Source organism: Musca domestica, unplaced genomic scaffold (assembly GCF_030504385.1).
Source record: "Musca domestica strain aabys unplaced genomic scaffold, Musca_domestica.polishedcontigs.V.1.1 16, whole genome shotgun sequence".
Lineage (NCBI taxonomy): Eukaryota > Metazoa > Arthropoda > Insecta > Diptera > Muscidae > Musca > Musca domestica.
The window spans coordinates 14,459,540-14,479,499 of record NW_026712219.1 but is presented as its reverse complement, the minus strand read 5'-3'; the positions used below and the strand labels follow the sequence as shown (position 1 = coordinate 14,479,499).

The 19,960-nt window shown below is 35.8% G+C and overlaps 1 protein-coding gene across 2 annotated transcripts in view; it reads right to left on the bottom strand.

The window, feature by feature from the left end:
• Window positions 1–13,647: 13,647 nt before the first annotated feature.
• Window positions 13,648–19,960, bottom strand: part of LOC101889846 (uncharacterized) — a 53,186-nt gene continuing 46,873 nt past the window's right edge. Inside the window, exon 2 of one of the 2 annotated variants that reach the window (XM_011297966.3) lies at window positions 13,648–15,342. In XM_011297966.3, the coding sequence (XP_011296268.1) occupies window positions 14,275–15,342 (1,068 nt within the window). In that variant the 3' untranslated portion in view covers window positions 13,648–14,274. The remainder of the gene's footprint in view (window positions 15,343–19,960) is intronic. The other variant, XR_009341823.1, reaches the window with a different exon arrangement.

Genomic DNA, 19,960 nt, shown 5'->3' with positions numbered 1-19,960 from the left:
AAAGAGAAAATTCTGAAATTTGATATTAAGATTACTGATGGTATCTGTGTTTGATATTTGGCGGATGTTTGGAAATGTGTCCTATAGTTGTACGAAAAGTACTAAATAGTGCAATATTTGGTACAATTTGGTATTGAGTGAACAGATAGTGCTTGAAATCTGAAATTTTGTATTAGGGTCGCTGTTCATGTGTAGCCTTGACATATAGAGGAGGTTTTGAAAGTGTATATTATAATTGCACAAAAAGAAAAAAATAGTACTAAATTTGGTGTGGGTTGAGATAAAATTCTGAAATTTATATGTTGGATATGCGGAGACGTGGGCCTCTTTGGGCAATTGAATGGGAGTTAATATCTATTATTATAAGCCCAAATAAAACAATTTGAAACATTTCTGTTATAAAGTTTGACAGAAATCATTAAGATACGGAATATCGAGAAGTACAGTTATATGGGGTCTATACCAAATATTTAGAACTATATAAACAGTTCTCTGCTAGGATGTTTCCCTAATCCTAGGAACAACAAGTAAAGAAGTCGTAAGTTCGGCCGGGCTGAATTTTGAATAACCTCCACTGTCTGGAATGAATCCGTTAAAAATTTTGTAAAATCTTATATTAGGGTCTATTCGACGACGTGGACCTGCATCGTCAAGTTTTGTCATAAGCCATTGCAATATTCAAATGCGAAACTTAAACAAATTCGTTGAATAATGTAGCTAAAATCATCAAAATGCAGAATATAGAGAGGTACTATTATAGGAGGGCCATACAAAAACGTAGCCCTGCACAGACAATTTTCCATTGTAGGCTGTAGTATCCTTTACGAACCTTTTATACAAAATTTGAAAAATTCCGGTTAATAATGTGGCTAAAATCATCAAAATACCGAATATAGGGAGGTACCGTACTGTGACAGAAAATTGCAGGTCCAAACCTTCGTATAGCCCCTAAATATCGGCCAAAGGGTGGAGGGTATTTAAAGTTAGGCCCGGCTGAACTTATTGCTTTTTCACTTGTCAATACTAACAATTCTACGGACCAAAAATACATGTGATTAAAAATTTTTCAACTTATTTCCTTCCGTTTGGAGGCTAGAACAATTTCCAAAGACGGGCGGTCCAGATAACATTTTTGGTGTCGAAAATGAATATTTCGAAATGTTGAGGATGACAATGACTATGGTGAAGAGTACAATAATGATGTGTGGTAAAATTAATTACAAGTTCAACTCTGGTGTTGTAAACTTATTTATTGACTCTTGGCGTACTTCTTTTGATATAATTCTAAAAAAGGGGTAAAGATGTGGTTTTGTAAATAGTTTCTGATGAAAAGTACACTCCATGCCCCCATTGCTCATTACTTGGTATTAAGGAAAATTGCTTCTTTAGTTTTGTAATTTGTAAATTTAATAATCCATTATTTTTTATCATACTGGTAATGGATATAACTGTTTGTTAACATTACATTGTATTAGGTTAGACAGCAGATAAGACTTCCACATTTTTGCTGAGCCACTACATCTTCCAATTTGTTTCTAGGGGTTGCGCGTTTATGAAATACATATCTCAGCATCATTTACATTTCCATTCCCGATTTGGATACGATATAACCCAAAATCTCTATTACCCATAAATACTTTCATAAATATCAATTATGGGACTGCACAGATTTGGACACTTATAACAGGTTATTATAAATGTCCAAACCACATCTTCGCAGCAATTACAAATAAACTATTTTAATTTGATTTATTTATTGTCTTACATTTTCCATTTGGAGTTGATTACACAATTTCCATTTTTGTGTTAACTTTTCGGTTTGGTTCATTGCCTTAGTTTGTTGGTGTGCCTTGCTTTTTGAGGAAATAATTTCTGTGACTTTTTTTTTTGTTGCTTTTTTCTCCTTTCTATTTTTTATTTTTGCCCGACAGAGAAATTACACACGTCGTCGTAATAGTAGTTCACATATAAATTTTTGGTTGTCTCTTCTTGAATTTCCTTATGAGTAGGTGTTGATTTAATAGTTTTATTGTTTTTTTGTCAGTTTCGAAGCAAATGAAAAACAACTAAATGCCTAACACACTCACTCACTGACTTCACTTTAGATAGCGTTTTTGGGAGCCACCGAGAAAAAGAAAAACACTGCGGTTTTCAGACCATAAAATATTGTCGTTATCAGCCGAAAGTCAACAAATTTTTTTATTACAGCTGTTTGTTTTTATTGTCGCTATTTGGTTTTGTTTTTATTACAATTTCGTTTTTTTGTTGGGGCATTTGGTAGTTGTTATTGCTGTTGTTGCCTAATGCTGCAACTTGTTGCATAGTCGACCGTGTACGTTGGTCTTCACCACTTCGTATATGTGTGGCAATATGTTACTATGTACATAGTGGGTAGTTGTTGTTGCTATTTTTGTTTTGTTGTTTTTTTGTAGATTTTGTTTATTGTTACTTGAACTCGAACTTTTTGCCAGTTTGACTGACTGGTGGCTATGGTGTGATTATTCCAACATTACCTACAGATGCCCAAAACAATGGCAATGCGTTTTAATAGCTTACTTGCTGTGGCAGACAATGAACTATTGGGGGGAAGGATACCCCCCATAATAAGAGTTGAATGCCTTAGAATTTTTAATTGTAGAGGAAGTTAGAAGATATTGTGCCTATGGTGGATTTCATATTTATATCGTTGACAATGGGTCTTGATGAGTATATGAACATTTTTAGGGTAGAACATTTTTCAGGCTGAGCGTAAATTCAAAATGGCGTTAAGTACAATTTTGTAAATAAGGTGTTCGAATGTGGTCCCTTTGAAATCGTCAGGATCATATCATCTACTAGCAAGTGTACGCATCTTCGTCAGCAAAAAGTCAATATAAAAATTTAAGATTAATTTAAACTGCTCATGCTAGTCATTTGTAGTAGTCAAAACAAATTTGAGGACTCCAGCACTATCCCTTCACCCAATACCGAATTTAGTACCATTTAGTACTTTTCGAACAATTATAGAACACATTTGCCAAACCAACTCCATATCTTTATTTCAGGTACTAACAGAGACCTCAATTTCATAATTGAGGACTCCAGCCACATTCTTTCGCCCACACCATATTTTGTACCTTTTAGTACTGTTCGAACAATAATAGTACGCATTTTCAAAACCACCACAAGATATCAATTCCAAATATCAACAGTGACCTCAATATCAAATTTGAAGATTTCAGCCCAATCCATAAACCCAATACTGAAGTTGGTACCATTTAGTACATTCGAACAATTATAGTACTCAATATCAAATATGAGGATTCCAGACCTATCCCCTCACCCAATACCGATTTTTCTACCATTTAGTATCCTTGGAACTATAGTACCAACTCCATATTTCAATTCCAGAGACCTCAATATCAAATTTGAGGATTTCAGCCCCATTTCTTCACCCAATACCAAATTTAGTACTTTTCATACTATAGTTTGTACACATTTGCAACACAAACACCATATCTCAAACCCAGATACCAACAGAGACTTCAAAAACAAATTTCGGGATTCCAGCTCTATCCCTTCTCCCAATACCAAATTTAGTACCATTAAGTACTTTTCGAACAATTAGAGTACACATTTCTAAAACTACCTCCATGTCTTAACCACAGACACCAACAGTGACATTCATATCAAAGTTCAGGATTCCAGCTCTATCCCTTCATCCAATACCTAATTTAGTACCATTTTTTACTTTTAGAAACAATTATTGTATACATTTCCAAAATCACCTCCATATCTCAATTTCCGGATACCATCATTGACCTCAATATCAAATTTCATGATTCCAGCTCTATCCCTTCTCCAATACCAAATTTAGTACCATTTGGTACTTTTCGTACAAATATAGAATTTTATCACCAAACCCCCAACACCAACACCAAATGTAGTACTTTTCCTACAATTAGAGTACACATTTCCGAAACCACCCCCACATATCCAGGCTACACATGAACAGCTTCCCTAATGCCAAGTTTCAGATTTCAAGCACTTTCTGATCACCCAAAGCCAAATTGTACTAAACGTAGTACTAGTTAGTACTTGTAGTACACATTTCTAAACCCACCTCTTTATTACGAACCTACTACTAATAGGGACCTCAATAAAAAGTTCGAAATTCCAGCAATTTCACCCTTAACTCTCATACCAAAATTGAACTTTAGCATTATCCGTTCGCTTAATACAAAATCGTACCATTTCAGTAGTTTAGTAGAATTTTAGAAAATTTCCTAAATTTAAAGTTCGAATTTCCAATAACCCTTTGGTACATCTATCCTGCACTCCATCTGTGACACTCATTCCTAATTTCAAAATTAGAGTTTCATCGGTTCATCACAATTCCAATTTATGCCAAATTTATTACACGTCAGAACGAATTTCCAAAGCTTCCTACATACCCCAATCCTATACTCCCACAGTAACACCAATTCCAAATTTTAGGATTCCACCCGTGTTGGTTCGCCCAAATAAAAATTGTACTTTATTAAGGACATTTTAGTACATATAAGTGGAAATTTCCAAAACTGCTTACATATCCCAAATCTACACCCCGACAGTAATCTTATTTCTAATTTTCAGGATACCAGCTATATTGGTTCACCCAAATTGTACCAAATTTAGTACCATTTAAAACACTGAAGTATAAATTTTTACATAACTACCTACATCATACAGTCCAATAAAAATCATATTTTCAAAGTTCAGGAATCCAACTCTATTGGTTCTCCCAAAATTTAAATTGACCAAATTTAGTACCATTTAGTACACTTAAGTACGAATTTCCAAAACTTCCTAAATACCCCAATCCTAGAACACAATATAATATCAATAGTTCAGTATTTCAGTTCAGTTCAGGGTTGTCCATATTCGACGGACCCATCTGGCAACGCCATAACTTTTGACAGAGATGTCACATCGCTTAATGACATACCGCGTTTGAAGCGTCAGTCCAAGCAGATTTTTACCATGAACCAATACACGCCACGCGAGCGCTCTGAAATAGTTGAAATTTACATTTAACAGAAGAAGTCAATTATGAAAACTCAACGTGCATTTAAAACATTAAAAAATGTGAGAAGTGCGCCTTCTAAGAACACCATTAAGCGTTTATACGAAAAATTTACGACTGGTAAGGCTCTTTCTAATCCGGAGGGGCCATATAAAAGTCGAACAAGGCGATCGGCGGAGAATATCGCTGCCGTACGAGCTAGTGTTGAGAGGTCCCCAAGAACATCCCAAAAAGGCCGTTCTCAGCAGTTGGGCATGGATCGGTCCACTTTACAACGGATTATTCGCATTGATTTGCATTTGTTCCCGTACAAAATTCAATTGGAATGGGCCCAAAGAGTCATGGGTCCGTCGAATATGGGCAACCCTGTAAATAGGAATTGTACCAAATTTAGTACAATTTTATGCACATAAGTACAAATTTGGAAAACTTTCTCCATATCCCAATCCTATACTGCGCCAGTAGTCTTAATTTCAAATTTGAGTATTCCAGGTCCATCCGTTCCTCCAAATTCAAATTGTACTAAATTTAGTACCGTTTAGTAAGTTTCGTATACATGAGTACACACTTTCCAAACCACCTCCTTATATTTTTACTCTACTCCTCTGACCTTCCAAAACTACCTCCCTACTCCTGAGCATTGATTCCCATTTCAAATTTTAAGTTTTTAATTCTAACCATTCACATTATACGAAATTGTAACAAATGTTGTACATTTTAGTACTTTCCGTACACTTACAGTGCGAATTTCCAAAACATCCAAATTTAAAAAAAAATCAAATTTAAGGGTTCTAGCTCTATTGATTCCTCACATACAAAGGTTATTTTTCGTAACGTTCTAGTACGAATTTCTAAAAGCTCAGCCTAATCTGACCCCTTTGAACCAAGAGTGGCCCTCAGCCAATATTTTAAGATTCTAGCTTCAGCAAATTTACTGCTTCTCATTTCTCACATGCTAAGGGAATCATATTTTGTACCTTTTTGTACATTTCGTTCCGTTCTAGTACAAATTTCCAAAAACCTAGCCTTATATGACCGCTTCGGACCAAGAGTGACCCTCAGCCAAAAATTCAGCAAAGTTACTCGCTTCAGCAAATTTACTCGTTTTTCTTCCTCAAATACAAAGGGTGCCATATTTTGAACTTTTCGTACCGTTCTAGTAATAATTTCCAAAAACCTAGCTTTAGCTGACCCCTTCGGACCAAGAGTGACCCTCAGCCAAAAATTCAGCAAAGTTACTCGCTTCAGCAAATTTACTCGTTTTTCTTCCTCAAATACAAAGGGTACCATATTTTTTACCTTTTTATACTTTTCGTATCGTTCTTGTACGAATTTGAATTGGACCAAGAGTGATCCTCACTTAAAATTTAAATATACTAGCTTCAGTAGATTTACTCCTTCTCCTTCCTCAAATACAAATGGTACCATATCTTGTACCTTTTTGTACTTTTCGTACCGTTCTAGTACGAATTTCCTAGTCTCATCTGACACCTTCACCATGCTGGACTTCAAAATTTAATTTTTGACCGATGACTCTAAAATCTAAAATTAGACAGCTTCAAATACCATTTCAAACCTCAATACGAATTTTTAAGTCCCATTAATTATTTTTCAAGTTTGTGTCTTAAGTCTTTTGATTTTCTCTAGAGTTGTTTTTGGCAAATCTCTCACGGAATACTTCTCTCCTACATCTTGATCTTTATCGTGCATCATTTTTGTTTTATGCATCCTGTAATATTTGAAAAAAAACAACAACAACAATAGCTATAATAATAGAGTACTTGAACGAATATGTGAGAAACATGCGGCCGAATACTGCTCATCTGCCACTCTCTAAGCGAGGCAATAAATTTTACCTTCGCATTCGGGTATTTGAAGTCCATAAAAATAGAGAAGAAGAAAAACCTGCAACAACATTATGTTGCACTCAGAGATGTTGTGTTTGGGCCAAACGTTATTTTCATTTGAAGAGAGGAGTGGGGTTGGTTGTTTCAACGGTTAGGAAGTCAAACTTTGAAGCGTCAATGAAAAATTTCTTGTTTGCCATTGATTCGATGTTGTTTTTGTTGTCTCTATCAGATGCATCTTCACTTCAGTGGGTTGTTTGCCGTTTCCTTGAGATAATTCCGCTTTTTGTTGTTATTTTTGCCGAGTTGGAAGTTGCATCCCAAAGCGACCTAGGCAAACAAACAATCGAACAAAAAAAGAAACAACCACAAGTTTATCATTGAATGAATGTTAACTTGTTGTTGTTAATGTCGGTTGGTCGCGGTGCAGAGCAAAGTGGAAGAGGGTCATTTCGGCCGAGATGACGTTGCAGTTGTTGTAAAACACGGCCCCAATGCAAATGATACAAACCAAAGATGCCCAAGACAAATGTCGAATATTCAAAAAAAGGCAATTCTTGTTTGTGGATGTTCAACTTGTTTTCCTTGTTGTTGTTGTTGTTGTTGTTGTTGGTTTTGGTGGCTTTGTCTGCCGCATTTTATTTTTGGCGGGCAATCTGATTCCCGGCCATTGTAAATTAAAATTTCATGATTTTTGGCAGTCGCTCTAAAGACAATTGAAGGCTCCTCTTGTTTCGGCTGGTGTTATTTTTTTGTTGGAGTGTTCAAAAGTTGTGGTTACAACGCTGCATTTTTTTGGTGGAGCTGACAGAGGTTTCCTGTAAATGATTATGCAATAGTAGCTTCTTGCTGATGCAGATGCCCCAAGCTGAAGAAGATCAACTGAAAAAAAAAACGATGACAGACCAGAAAAAATACCCATCCACACACACCGAGAAAATCGTGTTTTAATACCTCTGCCGCCTTCATACATATATCCCCGAAACGGGCGCAACCAGATGTACAGTCGAGGCCAGTATTGGTTGGTTGGTGTTGGTCGCACTACTGCCGCCCCGTACGATGATGCTGAACAAGTGTGCTTTTCGGTTTCTTATCTAACTTCCGTGTCACATCTTCATATTGGTTTCGTTCGTCCATTCGTTCGTTCGTGTCTTTTATTGTTAACTTTTCTCTCGCTCTGTATTTTTTTCTTTTCTGATAGGCTTCAATTAAGGCATCTTTTTTGCGCTAAATTGTGGCTATAAATTTGGGATTGTCTGGTTGTAAGGACGGGTGTGAGATTGTGGTTTTTTGTTTGCGTTTGTTCCAGATGCTGGTGTGGATTTTACGAAAAAATTGCATAATATAAAGGTTAAAAGGGAAAATGGCAAATCTGGAAGTATTGGAACTGATGTGTTTGGCAAAAATGGAGCTAGAGTAAGTCTCTGGTGATTGTTTAGTAGGAAATTTATGGTTTTTATTTAAAGTGTTTATAATTTGTAGGGGGGGGGTCTATTAGAGATACGAAATCTGATCTTCTATAGAGGACCTCTAGAAGTCTCTTATCCTTTGAAGTGACAGGCAACAACACTTGGGCCGCAATACAGAAATAGGTGGAAAAATGCGAGTCATTTAAATATCATCTGACTGATTTGATCCATTTTTACCTCGGTAGCTACTCTGTTGACTCATGACCTCACAAATAGATTTCGCGGTACTGACATGGGGCGACTCGTTTAATAAACATTTACGGAAAGAATATGGTTCTGTAAGTTTGCCCGTGGTGGCCATTTGGCTGATATTGTCTTCAAACAAGTTAGAAAACTTCAGTCGGTATTCCGACTTATATATACCCTTAGCACTTGATCATATATTTATATATTCTCTTTTTGGGGCCGTATCATAAATATAAGATCTATATATTTAATCTTAAATCTTAAACTTGTAAATTATTACAAACAAGCAAAAAAGCAGCTAAGTTCGGCCGAACTGAACTTTTAATACCCTCCAAAATTTTGAAGGATCTTGAAAAATTAAAAAAAAAATCCATCGAGAAATACCACTTAAATGAAAACCTTTATATGGGGGCTATACAAAGACCTGGACAGGCAAAGTAATTTTCTCTCATAGGCTGTAGTACCGAATCCGAACTTTAAATATGAAACTTGAAACAATTCCGGTGAATAATGTTGCTAATATCATCAAAAAGCCGAATATCGGGAGGTATCGTTATATGGGGGCTGTAAGATATCGTGGACCGATACGGCCCATCTTCGAATTTGACCTGCTTGCAGACAAAAGATTGATCTGTGCTAAATTTTAGCTTCCAATTTTAATTAGTTTTGACTCTTGCGTGATTGCAATAATTGGTAATTTTGTTGGATCTATACAGGGTGAGATCAAAAAACTGCAACCAACTTCAGGCTGATGTTATTTCGAAGCCAATCGTCCGACAGCTATTTAAATTATTCCACTGACAGCTCATTATATAGTTTACTAGCGCACAAAAGCATTTTGGTGAGAATTTTCCAAAAAAAAAGTTATTCGTGATGGAATTCAAGCGGGATAGAGTGATGTCTTCATATTTGGCTGGAAAACCACAAGTGGCTATCGTTAGAGCACTCCAGCATTTAAATGTGAATAAATCTTTTGTGTTTCGTACCATCGCTCGTTACCGTGATACTGGTAGCGTAGACCGACGTCAGGGAAGAGAACGGAAGAAAACCGCAACATCAGCAGAAATGGTTCGAAAAATAAAGAAGCGACTTGATCGAATTCCGTGTCGCAGTGGCCGAAAAATGGCTCGTGAGATGAACATAAAGCAATATTCCATTCGGCAAATATTGAAAAATGGTGTCTCGGTAAAGTCATTGAAATTTCAAAAAGTGCAAGAACTTACACCGCAACAGAAAGAAAATATACTCTAAAGAGCTAAAGAACAGCCGACTGTAGCTCTCCGCTAGTATTAATCGACCGTGGCATCAGAAAGAATGCCGAATATTACCGCGGCAATATTCTGGAGGGTGTATTAAAGCCTTGGAAACGCAAACATTTTAGCCGCAGACCTTGGGCATTCCAATTAGACTCACCACCATCACACTCAGCATCGCGCCCCCTCAAGAACGGTTGCGAAATGAGGTTCCTCGCTTCATTTCCAGCGCACAATGGCCACCAAAATCTCCGGATACCAATCCGTTGGACTATTGTGTCTGAAGTATTTTGGAAAGCAAGGTTGGCACTAAAAAATACCAATGTGTCGATCGCCTCAAGCAAGGGAATGGGCCAAAATACCGCAGAGCAACATTCGGGCAGCGTATGACGGTTTCATTGGCCGTTTGAAGGTCATAATTCGTGCCAAAGGTGACCAATTCGAACAAATCTAAATTTATTCTAAAATTTGATGCTATTTCCGACATTTTTTGCTTTCATTTTATAAAATTTAAAAAAAAAATGAAAAAATTATGGCATTTGACTTTGTTGCAGTTTTTTTATCTCACCCTGGATATGGGTGCACTTATTGAACCTATTTTAACTAAATTTGATGTACTTGCTTTTACATTGAATTCGATTGGATGTGCTAAAATACAGGTCATTTGGACTGATATTGGCCATTTGGTGCATAATTAACCCGAAATTGGTTGAAGATATTTATGGAAGTTATATCCAAATCTGATCCGATTGTCACCAATTTCAATAGGGATTTGTCCTTGTGCCAAGCAGATATTGTTTGAAAAATTTCATCTCAATCGGATAATAAATGCGACCTGCATTTTATTCACAAAATGCGGACGAACTGGCATTCATAAATAGACTCAGAAAGTGATGCTATGAAGATCCTCGAAAGTAACTATGGGTCTATCTCGCTTTATTATTTGTTTGTAATATTAAGTGCTTCATAAACTCAATACCCTGATTTTTTGATTGTAATAAAAAAGGTCTAACTTCCTTAGTTCTACAGATTTCACTTAAAATTTGATGGGCAGGAAAAGTACGATTCGTTTGAAAAAAAAAAAACAAGTAAAAAAGCTGTAAGTTTGGCCGGTCCGATCTATGAATACCCTCCACCATTTGGAATGATTTTGACAATTTTTAAAAAATTAAATCCGTTGAAAATTTTGTTAAAATCTTAAAAATACCGAATGTCGCTGTTATATTATAGTCTATACGACGACATGGACCTGCATAAGCAACTTTTATCATAAGCTATTACAATATTCAAATGTGAAACTTGAAAAAAATTCTGTTTATAATGTAACTAAAATCATCAAAATATCCTATATAGGAAGGTATCATGGGGTTATACTGCACAGATAATTTTATGTCATAGACTGTAGTACCCATTAGGAACTTCAAATACCAAATTTGAAACAATTCCGGTGAATAATGTCCCTAATATCATAACAAGTAAGCAAAGGCTACAGTCGAGCGGGGCCGACCGTTGAATACCCTACAACACTATAATAAACCATACAGTTTATATAGGCGAGATACTCGAAAGAACACCACAAGATATTGTGACAAATAATAAAAGAAAACCATCATGTTTCGTTCTCTAATTTTCGGATAATAGCAACTTAAATTTGATCATTTCCAATTTATTGGTAGATGTCGCTGGAATGGACATTTTCGTATTTAGTCTACAAAAGTTGGCAAACTATTTCACACATTGAATATTTTTGGATGGCCATCCGAAACTGCTTGGCTTTTGCAATGTGCGGTAACCCCCATTAAAATGGGCGTGAGGATCGGGAGATAATTACGACCTGCTGACAATTTTGCAGTTTTTTTGGTCCATTTCAACCCCTAAATATATGGCGATCATCTCCAAAAAGAGTAGGCATCTATTCTGACCCTCATCTTATCCCCATGCAAAATTTCGTAAGAATCGGGCCATAAATGCGATCTGTATATGATATCCTGATATCCTAACTACTTAGTTTTGTTAGCTGTAGAAATATTACCAAATGTTTAATTCAAAATGAAAATATGCCAAAAATATGACAAAATTGAAAAAATATGAGAAAATTTTACAAAATCAATATTTTCATCTTTAGAGAGATATTTTTATGCGATTTTTTTAGACGGTTTATCTTTCCTGCCAAGAGGCGATTCTGAATTAATGAGAACTGTCGAAATCAGTTCAGCCGTTCTCGACATATAAGAGATCTTTCAAGCATATCTCCTTTGATAGACATATGTATCGCACATATTTTGCTGTATATCCGTTTTGTTGGATGTTAACATCAATGTAAAGATCAGAAGTAACCTTGTCATGGCTTTGTGATTTCGCCGGTATTTAAAATATTCGCGGTTTAATGAAAAATTTTGAATTTTTTCCACAAAAAAGATATGGTCTATTTTTCCCGCTAAATATTATCCGATTACCACCCAAATGGGTAGGCTTCTTGCCAGCTCTAAACTCTAGCTACATGCGAAATTCCGCGTCGATTGGTCTATAATTGCGACCTGTATAGCTACTGCAAAATCCGAAATTTTTTCAGTATTTGGTCCATTTCAACCCCTAAACATTTGGCGATCATCTCAAAAAGAAATAGGGTTCTATTCTGGCCAAACCCCGACCTCCATTCCAAATTTCGTGAAGATCGGGCCATAATTGCGACCTGTAGAGTGATTACAAATTAACATGGACAGACGGACAGACGGACAGACGGACGGACGGACATACATAGCTAGATCGACTCAGCTCGGCGAGCTAGGATGATCCATATATACTTTCCTATGTGGGAAACCAATATTTCGTGGTGTTACATAATTTTTGGCCCAATCAAACTTATAATACCCCCAACACATAGTGTTGTAGGGTATAAAAATACCGAATATCGGGATGTACCGTTATATGGGGGCTATACGAAGACGTGAATCTACACAGACAATTTTATGTCATAGACTGTAGTATCCATTAGGAACTTCAAATACCAAATTTGAAACATTTCCGGTAAATAATCTCGCTAAAATCATAAAAATACCGAATATCGGGAGGTACAGTTATATGGGGGTTATACGAAGACGTGGACCTGCACAGACAATTTTCTGTCATAGGCTGTAGTACCCATTACGAACTTCAAATACCAAATTTGAAACATTTCCGGTGAATAATGTTGCCTTAATCACCAAAATACCGAAAAAAGTAAGGTACCATTATATGGGGGGCTACAGCAAAACGTGAACCTACATGACCCATTTTCAATACCAAAAGTCCTGCAGACGTAATATACATTTGAGAAAAATTTTATCATCCTACTTCATTTCCTTCGGAAGCTAGAGTGATTTCCACAGACGATCAGACAGACGGGCGGACACCCCTAAATCAACATAGCATTCTGATGAAGAATATATATACTTTGTGAGGTCTAAAATGTATATTTCGAGGCCTTACAAACGGAATGACAAACTTAATATACCCTCCATACTATGGTGGAGGGTATAAATATAGAAATTACTAACTCAAATACTTCAATTTTCGAGTTATTCCACCCTTGAGTTAATGAGCGATGCATAAATAGTCGTTAATTTCTTTGCAAGAATATATACTCTACAGGACCTTAAAGGATTATTTCGGTGAACTTCAAATGAAATAAATCGTCGTAAATTTTTAATATTCTCCAAAGAAAACAACTGTATAAAATTTTCATTTTTTATTATCAAAAAATATTATTTTATTTTACAATTGCAACAACGTGTTCTGTTGTTGCAATAAAAAATATCAACAATTTTTTTATAATTTTTTTTTTATAAAATAATACATTTTCATTATTTTTTTTTGTATAATGATTGGTTTGTGTAAAATTAACTCTTAACGTGTATTTTGGGTTGACAATAAAAGCCTCACAACAACAACAACGTTAAGAGTGAATGACTAATTTGTACAAAAGAACTTATTCTAGAGAAAAAATAGTTTAACAATTTTTATAACAAAAATAAAAAAATTAAATGGAAAATAAAAAAAATTGGAATGCTAAATAAAATAAATTTTGCAAGGATAACTGAAAAGGTAATTTGGGTAAGAGAAAAGAATTGGGGAACTGGAGAGCATTGACTCTCTTTGCTTTCACAAAAGTTAGACAGAATGAAAACAAAAATAACTTAAATAATAATTTATTAACATTGATGAGCGAGCGATACAGAGAGAGAGAGAGAGAGAGAGAGAGAGAAGGAGAAAAATTATTAAAAAAAATAAACATTAATGATGGTTTCAGTACTGTGGCATCCAAACTGCACTTGGTTCATGGGCGCATACGATCGAACGAACGACCGTTCGATCAAACGAATGGTCTCGTTTGAAAGAGAAAAAAGAAGTCTGATGATTTGTCTTACTTAACTAGTCTACCTAAATAGCTGGTGAATGGATGGAATGAAGATGAGGTGACACGGAGTGACACGGACTTAATCCCAGCCATGTTCATGGTGAGGTGTGGGTACCCACACCTTTTCCCATACTGGTTTCCACACCTTTTTCCATTCCTGCACCTTGACCTCCTTCCAGACGGGCACTTGCACGGCCTTCCATTCGTCCTTCCAGGCTTGTTTCTTTTCTGTGGCCCAGACTTGTTTCTTTTCTGTGCGCCAGATTTGTACCTTCTCTTCGACCCATGTTTCACGTTTCTCTTTGATCCAAATTTGTTTCTTCACCGGCTTCCAGACTTGAATCCATTCAACTTTCCATTCGAGTTTTTTGTCGGTCTTCCATTCTTGTTTCTTTTCCGTCTTCCACTCTTGGACCTTTTCTGTCTTCCATTCTTGTTTCTTTTCGATCTTCCATTCTTGGACCTTTTCGGTTTTCCATTCTTGTTTCTTTTCGGTTTTCCATTCTTGCTTCTTTTCGGTACGCCAAACCTTTTTCCAGACAGGTTTCCATATCAGCTTTTTGCGCCACAGATCGTGACTGGTGTATTCCCAACCCTCGTGATCTTTGCCGAGATACTTTTCACCGGGAATGCCCATCTTGACCCATTCGGGAACGAACATTTTCTTCCAGTCGGGTACTTGTACCTCTTTCCAGACGGGTACTTGAATTTCCTTCCAGACGGGCACTTGGATTTCTTTCCAAACGGGTACCTTTATCTCACGCCAGACGGGTACTTGGATTTCTTTCCACACGGGAACTTGAATTTCCTTCCACACTGGCACCTGGACTTCTTTCCAAATGGGTTTGGTGATTTTCTTCCATTCCGGTACTTTGACTTCTTTCCAGGCGGGAACTTCACGTTCTTCGATGTGGGGTTTTTTCACAATCTTCCAATCGGGTACTTGTTCCTCTTTCCACACGGGCACTTTGACCTCTTTCCAAATGGGCACCTGTATCTTTTTCCATTTGGTTTCCCATGCTTCTTTTTTGACGGTCTTCCAAACCTGTACCCAATCTTCTTTCCATGTGAGTTTCTTTTTCCAAACACCTTCGGGCGGATGGGCGAAGGCAAAGCTGACTATGAGAGCACAGCTGGCACCCAAGAGCTGTTGGTTCGAGTTGGGAGGGAGAGAGGGAAAGAAAATAGATTATAAATGAGAAAAAAATATAAATTTTAAATGGAGGGTATACTATTTGAGAATTAAATTGGCCGGGTCGAACTTAAACTTTAAGGGAATGAAAAACCCGGAAAGTGTTCGAAAGCAGTTGTTCCGATTTTTTTACAAGACATTTTGTGATTGCTCACAATTTGAAATGCCAATAGGTTTGTTATATGTCGTTATACCTCTCAAGATAACGATTATCTGGTGGTTCCTTATTATTATGAGTATATGTCTATCCTACATTGCCAATAACCATTGAGAAATCAAAATAGTTAATTGAAAATATGCGTTTTTTAAATGAAGCGATGGATTTATGGAAAATCCCCTTAAATTGGGCGATGAAGTACAGGGTGAGATGAAAAAACTACAACCAATTTCAGACTGCTGTCATTTATAAACCACTTGTCCGATAGTTGTTAAAATTATTCTAGTGACAGCTCATTATATTGTTTACAAGGGTACAAAAGCATTTTGGTAAGAATTGTCCAGAAAAAAGTTATTCGTTATGGAATTTAAGCGTGATAGTGTGATTTCTTTATATTTGGCTGGAAAACCACAAGTGGCTATCGTTAGAGCACTCCAGCATTTAAGTGTAAATAAATATTTTGTGTCTCGTACCGTCGCTCGTTACTGGTAGCGTAGCTCGACATCAAGGAAGTGGATGGAAGAAAACAGCAATATCAGCAGAAATGGTTCGAAAAGTAAAGAAGCGACTTGATCGAAACCCGCGTCGCAGTGGCCGAATGGAAATGGCTCGTGAGCTGAACATATCGCAATATTCCATTTGGCAAATATTGAAAAATCAACCATTGAAATTCCAAAAAGTGCAAGAAATTACAAGGCAACAGAAAGAAAATAGACTCAAAAGGGCTAAAGAGTTGCTTCGCTTGGCAGAAAGTGGTGAACTGCCGAATTTGGTTATCTCAAATGAGAAAACATTCGTTGTCCAGCAGTTTGTAAACAAACAAAATGATCGTGTTTACTTGCCAAAGAGGTCAGTTGAAAATGTGCACCTTCGGTTGGCCATCAGAACTCAAGCGCCGTCCATGGTGATAGTGTGGACCGCCATAACAGCTCTCCGCTCGTATTAATCGACCGTGGCATCAGAATAAATGCCGAATATTATCGCGAAAATATTCTGGAGGGTGTATTAAAGCTTTGGGCACGCAAACATTTTGGCCGCAGACCTTGGACATTCCAACAGGACTCAGCATCATTGCACTCAGCACGCGCCACCCAAGAATGGCCACAACGGCAACGAACATCTCCGGATACCAATCCGTTGGACTATTGTGTCTGGAGTATTTTGGAAAGTATGATTAGCACTAAAAAATGCCAATGTGTCGTTCACCTCAAGCAAGCGTTTTGCCGGGAATGAGGCAAAATACCGCAGAGCAACATTCTTGCAGCGTGTGACGGTTTCATTGGCCGTTTGAAGGTCATAATTCGTGCCAAAGGTGAACAATTCGAACAAATCTAAACTTATTCTAAAATTTTTTCTATTTCCGAATTCTTTGTTTTCAATCAATAAAAAAAAAAAAAAATAAAAATTAAAGCGTTTGACTTTGTTGCAGTTTTTTATCTCACCCTGTAGACCACCAGCCCGGACGGCGACTTATGAACTATTTTTAAAAAATATTACCTAAAATTGATATTCATATATCCATACTTTCGAAATTCTATTGAAATTTGTTTGATATTTCGTATTTCATAGATTTTTTTTTTTTGGTCAGGAAACATTCGGACTTTGATTAGAAGCCAAAACTACTCAGTCCTTTAAAATTTGATGCACCGCAAATGTAGGCGAGCTCTTCCAATTTATTCAGTTTGATCTGAAATCTTTCCAAATTGAATATTGGTCCTCGCCCGACCCTTTTTATACCCTAACCTTTCGGTACCTTAATCTGGGGGATATATCAAAACGTGGATCTATATGACATTTTTTCTACACTAAAAATGTCATTCATCTGAGCAAATGTTTTTCAACCTACTTTGTTTCGTTCGGAAGCTAGAATGATTTTCCAAGACGGACAGACAGACAGATGGATATCGAGAATACATATACTAAAATGTACATTTCGAGGTGTTATAAGCGGAATGACATACTAATATACCCTCTAGACCATGGTGGAAGGTATAACAATCTGAAGCACAGTTCGGACAAGCAATATAATGTTCGAAACTTTTTATTTTCAATTCGAAAATTCCATTTATAATTGGTAAAATTTCAATTGAAATTCGAGAAACTCATTTGTAAATTCGAATTCATTTCAATTCAATTCATTTGTGTAAGTCTCGAAGGGAGTATCCGATTTGATAAAAACTTGGTACAACGTAATACTATTGTCAAACTTAGATCGAGTTCGGAGATGGATAATATTGGTTCAATTCAATAAAATATTTTGCTGCACAGAAAGAGCAAGGATAATCCGAATTTGGTCCAACTTTGTAAAACCTAAAATTTGATCAGTGCGAGGTCTGGTGCGAAAATGGACAATATCGGTCCACTCCATCAAGTATGTCCTCCATAGAGAGTCAAAATTTTGAAAAATTATAACTCTTATAAAATGTCACAACACAATATTTTTATTAACCCTAAGTCTGATGTGAATATGTCTATCGGTCCAGTCGTGTTGGTACCTTCCCCAAAAATGGTCAAAAGTCCGTAAAGCTCATAAAGAGCGATGTTAACATCCGATTCCATTCAGACTTGACAAATCTCAAAATTTCTATCAACATTAGATCTGTTATAAAGATGGTAGCATCGTTCCATTCCTTCTGGTACCTTCCCCACAAAGTGTCAAAGATTTAAATAACCAAAACAATTATAAAATCCGAAATAATCATCCGGTTCTATTCATATTTCATACATTACAGGAATTTTATTAACCCAAGGATTGGTGAAAAGGTGGAATATGTTGGTGCACTCCTTCTGGTACGTTTCCCACAATGGGTTAACATTTTAAATATCCATGAAGCTCGCAAAACGCGAAATTAACATCCGTTTTCATTAACATTCCGTTGGGTACATCTCAATATTTTCATCAATACAAGATCTGTTATAGATATGGTAGAGTTCGGAAAATTTCTTCTGGTACGTCCCCCACATAGGTTTCAAGATTTTGAAAAACAAAATGCTCGAAGAAAGCTTAATAAGCATCCAATTCTCTTCACAATTCACACACAAGATCTTTTGTGAAGATGACATTTATCTGCCAACTCCTTCTGGTACCTCACCATTTTCAATACTCTTATCTGTTATAACTTGCGAAACAAGTCAGTGATTTTTCGAAAAATTATCACATATCTCATATAAGGTATATATTTATTTAGGTTATGCCAAAAATCGTTAATTTTGTGTTATAGGTTTGTAAAAATTCTAGGTCAGTAACGGAAGTTCTTCAAGAAATTTTTAATACAAATAGAAAATAATTTAAGACATCACAAAGGTAATTTTATTAAAAAAAAAACTGGTAAGGCAACAATATTAGAAACTGAAACTTTTCTGTGTTAGAAAATTATTGTTATTTTTTCATGAGTTCTATGACCTCATCATAATGTTCGCAATTTTCCTATTAACAATTCTTAGTCATTATCACTTTGATTAAATTAATTATACTAAGAAGGTCTTAAGTTGTTTACCATTTTAAATAAGGAAAATTAGGGTATTTCGGATATTAATTCGTTAGTGGTGTTTTTATTCACGAAAAGTTTTAAGTTTTATTATTATTTTTATTATTATGTTTCTACCATTAAACACCTCAAGCTGCGTTTTTATAGCATGTGCCTAATAGAAACATAAGCGTGTCAAATTAATGCCTTTAATTTGTTTTTAATGAATGACAATAGTGTAATTTTAATTGATTTTATTGTGTGTGTGTGTGGTGCTTGTTGTTATTTTCATATTATAAAGCCACTAAATCGACGAACAATACCTTGTTGTGAATTTTATAGTCGATAAATATTTACGACATAAGTCCATGGGGCTATTTGAAATGCCCCTCATAAATCAAATGCTACTGTTTGATATTTGGTTAGTTTAAATAATTTATTCAAAGTTTTTGATTTGAACCAAAACGATTTGGGCCAATTTGTGTCTATTTATAAGTCGAGATGCGTTTATATGAAATGAGGTCTCCAAAGGTTAGTTAACTCATAATCATATAAGAAAATGATGTGGAAGAAGATGGGGAGATGTATTTTAAGGACAATGAGAGAATATTTTCAGATGAGTGGAAATCGATTCAGAACTATTTATATGAAAATTTTCTATAATTTTTAAATTAATATTACAGTATTTGAATGAAATATTTTGATAAAAATATTTATAATTTGTAGTTTTGTAAACTATTGATGCTTTTAGAACATATCATCGATGTCATGCATAAGTACTTCATTTTTGTCGTTTTAGATATAAGTGATTTCTAAAATTCCACTAGTTTCCAGCTGTTATATAAATGGATTAATAATAAATAAAATTAACAATTCATTTGACAAATCAGAAAATTATTTTTTGATTTGGAAGTTAGGAAATTATAACCTTAAAAATCGGAACAATTTT